Raw genomic sequence first — 5737 nt, forward strand, 5'->3', positions numbered from 1 at the left:
TAAGCGCAGCACCTCTGTATGTAATGAAATATATCTGAAAACAACCTCATTTAAAAGAATAAATCTATTAAGGAACTGAGAATTTTCTGGCGTGAAATGAAAAAAATATTGATTACGTCCCACCTGTTAGCAATAAAATCCCATCCAGTTAATTAACCTGCTCAGTGATAAAGTTTATTTTTGCCCTTCACCTTCAGCTCCAAATCTTTAAAACCATTAAAACAAGTACCTGGTCAATGAATAAATCTTCTCCCAGGGTGACATTTAGGGCCTTCTGTAATCTGGCTCTGGCCTGCACTTACCTCTAGCTACTTACCTCCAATCACCTTCCAGCCCAGCCAAATGGAAGATGAAAAGTGTTACCAGTACCAAGATACGCTTACTTACCATGAATTCTACTTATTTTAACTCAGTTCAAATGCCATTTCTTGGAAAAAGCTTTCCCAGAGCTCTACCATCTACCTCTACCTCCCTCCCTTTCCACTCTCCAAATTGCTGCCAAGCTGCAATTATTACCTCCCTAGTCTAAACACTTCGAAAACTTGTTATACCTTTGTAGCACTTATTATTTTATACCTTATATTATGATTATATAGTTGTAGTACTCAACCCTTGAGGTTGAAATTCCAACCAATTCATTTTGTGTTCTTCATGTTCTTCAACACAATTCCTTATCAATGACTGCTGTTCAGTAAATATTTTTTGAATGTTTAAATGGAGCCTCACTGATTTAATAGCTTCTTTATAGTTGTTTTTACTCCAGGGGTTCACAATTCAATATCAACAAAGGGAAAATTTAACTTAGTGAGGTTTTTTTTTTTAAATTTCTATTGTATTCAAAGAAAGAATTCTCAAGCTCTGGCTTTTTTGGGGGGGTGTGTTTTGTTTTGTTTTAAGACTAGCCTACTATTTTCTCACATCCTTAGCTACTTTCTGCTTATGGAAATCTCTTCACTTTCAGTGGAAGGGGACATCACCTATTTCTATGACTCTGAATATAGGCTTCATATGGCTTTTCTATTTCCTGCATCAATTTACATGACAACATACTGGGACCTAGTATTTTATCAGCATAAAATACTAACACTCAACTTTAGATGAAGCAAATTTTGTCACTGAAGAAGAGAAATATATAGTTTCACTGAAACAAAAAGACTGTGTATTCATTTAGAATCATGTTCTTGATCACATGTTATATTTCAGGTACTGTGTTCTGTGCTGCTCATACAAATATAAATAGGGGTCCTTTCAAGGAGCTCTGAGTCATATGAAGAGAGATGAATATATGATGAGATAATTTCTATAGAAAGCAATTTGCACAATGCCAGAGGCAGACACAGGGTGATATAGAGTACAGAAGATTTTAAACAAAGTTCTCTTTGAAGCACAAGCATGTTTATATCATGTAGATATCAATAATTTAAGTATTATTTTTGGAGTTATTAAAATCATCAGCAAGGAAAAGCATCAGCATCATTTTCAACTCACCTTGGGCAGGGTCTCAGTATCCACAGGGGATGCCAAGGCATGACTCAGACAATAGCTATGCTGGGTTAATCAAGATCCAGACCAAGGTCCTTCCTTGCTCCTTACATCTTATAGGAATGAATCATTCATGGAGATGTCAGCAAAGGGGTAGTTTTCTTATGATTCATTGGGCTGAACTTCATCCCAATGATATTTCAGTCCAGCGATTTTTCATGCTATTTTGTCTATGGCTCCTGTATTTCTAAACGCGTTGGCACAGCTGTGTAGATGACTCATGGAGTGTCTTCTTAAAGTCTATGACCCTAGAGATGTCAGTCTCTCTGTGTGTATATGTATGTGTATATGTGTGTGAGAGAGGTATTTATGAGAAAAAGCAATAAAATAATCCACAGCTGTGCATTCTAAATATTTATGCACTTTAAGTTTCTTTCTTTTTCTAGGCCATCACATTTAAGGACACTTTTCTGCTTACTATAAACTCCTTGAGAAGGATAAGGTAAGGTGACATGAGTCAGAAGCAGAAAAAGAAGAGGAAATTAAAATCCATTTCAAATTACTCCTCGACAGTTGTTCAGTGAGTGCTTGGATGGGGGTACTGCTTGAGGCTGTAATATTTCTCTGGGTTCTTCTGACTCACAACTGAAAGAAGATTAGACATGGAGTGATGATAAGTAGTGTGATGGTGCCCACAAGCTATTTAATGAAGATTTATCCTACTATCTGCCATTGACCAGCCCACACAGGATCAACATAGAACAAAGCGAATCATGCAAATAAACAGCAGCAAAACACCTTGCCCTTGGGAATTTAAATTCTAGAGGGACAAAAGGTCAAACACAGTGCCAGCGTGCTCCTCTCTGCTTGGCGTGAAGCAGTTCCCTCTCATGAGGTCTTAGTGTGGAGCGGCTTAGTTTCCATCAAATCTCAGCTTCCGTGAAAGTCACAAAACTTTATCTCTTCTGAGCTTGCATCCTGATAGCTACTCTAATTGTTCGCATGAACACTGAAATGGACTCAGGGGGAGAGGTGGTGTCTGCACGTGAGTTGGGTGCAGCGGTGATAGTGCATAGGGGGCAGAAACCCTGCCTACAGTACCATCCACCCTGATAATTTACAGCTGAGGGAGATGCACGCGTTAGCTTAGTACCTGATTCAGTCCCCTCCACCCCAGTTGGCATTCTTCCTCTTCTACATCCCTCCCTCCTGGCGTTACCTCCCTTTCCCTCGGCCCCTCCCCATCCCCTTCCCTCGTACAATTCTTTTCTCCTCCTCTTGCTCCCTCTCCCTCTAGCCTTTCTTCCCTCTCATCTTTCCCTCCTCCATCCCTCCGCGGCGTCTGCGTCAGGCCCCCACTAGCGTGACGCGGGGTCTGGGTGGGAGCTGTCCACTCACCCGGGTGCTGAATGCAGCAGCGGCGGCCGCGGCCGCGGAGGTGAGGATAACTGAGAGCTTTCTCCGCTCCGAGAACCTCGTTTGCAGTCCTCAGACCGTCGGCTCAGCACCCCGACACCTCCCATCCAGCACCACCCCTTTGGGAACTGAGCCAGGGGGGCAGCAGTCGAGGCGGCGGGTGCTGAGCAACGGCGGAAGACAACACCTGGCAGCAGCCGGGAGTCTGCTTTGCCTGCTTTGGGCTTTTAGAAGAGATATATTTATATACAGTTTGAGGGAACCTCGAAGACCAAGCTGGAACCAAGTGCCGGCTGCCTCTCACCTGGCCACACGGCTTCACTTTCCCCTCCCACCTTCAGCTGCCACCGCACTCAAACCTCACCTCGTTGCAGCTGCGAGGAGAGGTAGCAACCGAGCCCCGCCAGCCGCGGCAGGGACAGGAAGGAGGGGCGGGTGGGGGCGGGGGCGGAGAGCCGAGGAGGCCGCCCTTGGTGGGGGCAGGGGGCAGAGCTGCCGAGAAGACCTGGCAGCCGCCCTCCTCCGCCCCCACCCACTAGAAACACTCTTTCTTGATTATTTGAGAAGCGAATTATTGCATTAGTGTTATTTCGGTTTTTATTACCCGCTCTCTCGCACCGCTCCCATCCCCACGCCCGTCTCGCCTCTGGTTGCATGGCAGCACTGCCCGGGCGCGGGGGCTCAGGGCCAGCCCCCGGGGAAGGAGGAGGAGGAGAGGAAGGATCATGAAGCCAGGAGTCGCGACCGCCCCGGACGGCGGGCAGCAGCAGCTAGAGGACGAGCCGGAGCAGCCCCCGCCCCGGAGACACCCGGACGCCGGCCAGCAGTCCCCTCTGCCTCCACGCGAGCATCTGCGGGCGCGGGCAGACCCGGAGCAGGAGCAGGAGCAGGAGCAGGAGCAGGAGCAGGAGCAGGAGCAGGAGCAGGAGAGCAACCGCGACCCAGAGCAGAAAGGATTGGAGAGGGCGAGGCCACTTGCCTGCCCGGACCTGCCCTTTTCCTCGCTCTTGCACCTCGCCCGAAGGGACCTTTGATGAAACCTCGGGGAGGGGGCCACGGATTTACAGACTGCTGCAGGAGTGGGCTAGGGGCTGCGATAATGTAACTATCTCTTCCCCTGTCCTCTCCCACACGCCCCTCTTCTTCACCCTTTTCTCTGCCCCACCACCTGTCCTCCCCCATACACACCCTTCCTCTAGCCAAGATCTTTATGCTCAGGAAGGACGTGGGTCTGCGAGGAATACATGATCTTTTTCTCTCTTCCTTTCTCCCTCCCTATCCCACTCTTCTCCCACCTCTACTTTCCAGATTGGGTTTACCCCTCTTCTCCCAGCCCTTGGCTGCATAAGCAAAGCACAATCCCCTTCCCCAGGTTCACCTGCAGGCCCCTCCTCCCCTCCCAACCCAACTGATCTCTTAAAAACGACTGTGGTGCTTCTAGGGGTTAACTGCCCCGATTTTCTGCCCAGAAAAATTAAAACTTCTCCCAACCTCCTCCCTCCCCATCTTGCCTCCACCCTACCAGTCTCCTACTACCTGAGAAAAACTATCTTTTCTTTCTCTCATTTATGCCCTCCTTCAATTCATCCAGCTAGTTTTCTCCAAACCCAGCTCATCCCACTCCAAATTTGATTTATATTCTTCCTCTCACCCTTTTATATAAAAGAAAGTGATTTACCACCCCCTAGGGATTTGGGAAGAACCCAGCAATCCTTTCTTGGTGAACTTTTAAGAATTAGACATTGATCTGAAGGCTCTAAATATTCAGCCTCAGAGCTGCTCCTACTAGTGTCCTGGGGCCAGAGGCAGAAAGGAAGCATGGTGAGCAAAGTCTGAGGTTGGGGTGGGGCTGCAAGAGCAAGAAAAACTTGTTTTGCCTTTTCCAGGTAGAGTTCAGAATCATTGACTCCCAGTTCTCAGTTCTTGGAGCAATTTATTTGCTGCTCAGAGGGGCTTGAAGAAAAGCTAGTGAGAAAGGACATTCCTCCCGTAACACAGAAACAGTGCGGAGTCCAAGCCCCATTGTACACAACTCTTCTAAGACTCCATCTGCCCCTCTGGGGTTCTCTGCTCCCTCCGGGCCCATGCTGATGCCCCTGGGTGGGCTGCTGTGGTGGTGGTGGTGGTGCTGCTGCTGCTGTGGCTGGTACTGCTCTGGACTGTGCACCTCAGTCCCCCAAATGTTGCGCCACCAGGGTCTCCTCAAGTGCCGTTGCCGCATGCTCTTTAATGACCTGAAGGTTTTCCTTCTGCGGCGCCCCCCTCCAGCGCCCCAGCCCATGCACGGTGACCCCCAGCCCCCCATTTTGGCGGCCAACAATAACACCCTTCCGGCTCTGGGTGCCGGAGGGTGGGCAGGCTGGAGGGGCCCTCGAGAAGTAGTGGGCAGGGAGACCCCTCCTCTGCCACCACCACCACCTTTGCCACCTTCTGCGGAAGATGACTGGGGTGGCCCAGCCACAGAACCACCTGCCTCACTGCTCAGCAGTGCCTCTTCAGATGACTTCTGTAAGGAGAAGGCTGAGGATTGCTACTCACTGGGCAGCAGCCTGGACAGTGGTATGAGGACTCCACTCTGTCGCATCTGCTTCCAGGGACCGGAACAGGTGAGTCTCTTTTCTGTGTCCCTTTCCTGTGGTATCTCCAGGTCTGGTGGATTGCTACCTGTTTGCTTGCTTTGGGGAACCATTATGCTGTTGGTAGTGTCAGGACTGTTCTCTCTTCCCTCTGTTTTTGTTTGTTTAGCACTAGGGGTTGAATCCAGGGGCTTTCTGCCAACTATAACCCATATTCTCAGGCTCTCTCTCTCTCTCTCTCTCTCTCTCTCTCTCTCTCTCTC

The 5737-nt window shown here is 48.8% G+C and overlaps 1 protein-coding gene across 1 annotated transcript in view; it reads left to right on the forward strand.

The window, feature by feature from the left end:
* The first annotated feature begins 4787 nt into the window (after positions 1-4787).
* March4 (membrane associated ring-CH-type finger 4) overlaps positions 4788-5737 on the forward strand; it is a 115133-nt gene continuing 114183 nt past the window's right edge. Inside the window, exon 1 of the mRNA XM_004641352.1 lies at positions 4788-5504. Within this exon, the coding sequence (XP_004641409.1) occupies positions 4983-5504 (522 nt within the window). The 5' untranslated portion in view covers positions 4788-4982. The remainder of the gene's footprint in view (positions 5505-5737) is intronic.

The sequence above is a fragment of the Octodon degus genome, unplaced genomic scaffold (assembly GCF_000260255.1).
Source record: "Octodon degus isolate 3935 unplaced genomic scaffold, OctDeg1.0 scaffold00135, whole genome shotgun sequence".
In the NCBI taxonomy this organism is placed as follows: Eukaryota; Metazoa; Chordata; class Mammalia; order Rodentia; family Octodontidae; genus Octodon; species Octodon degus.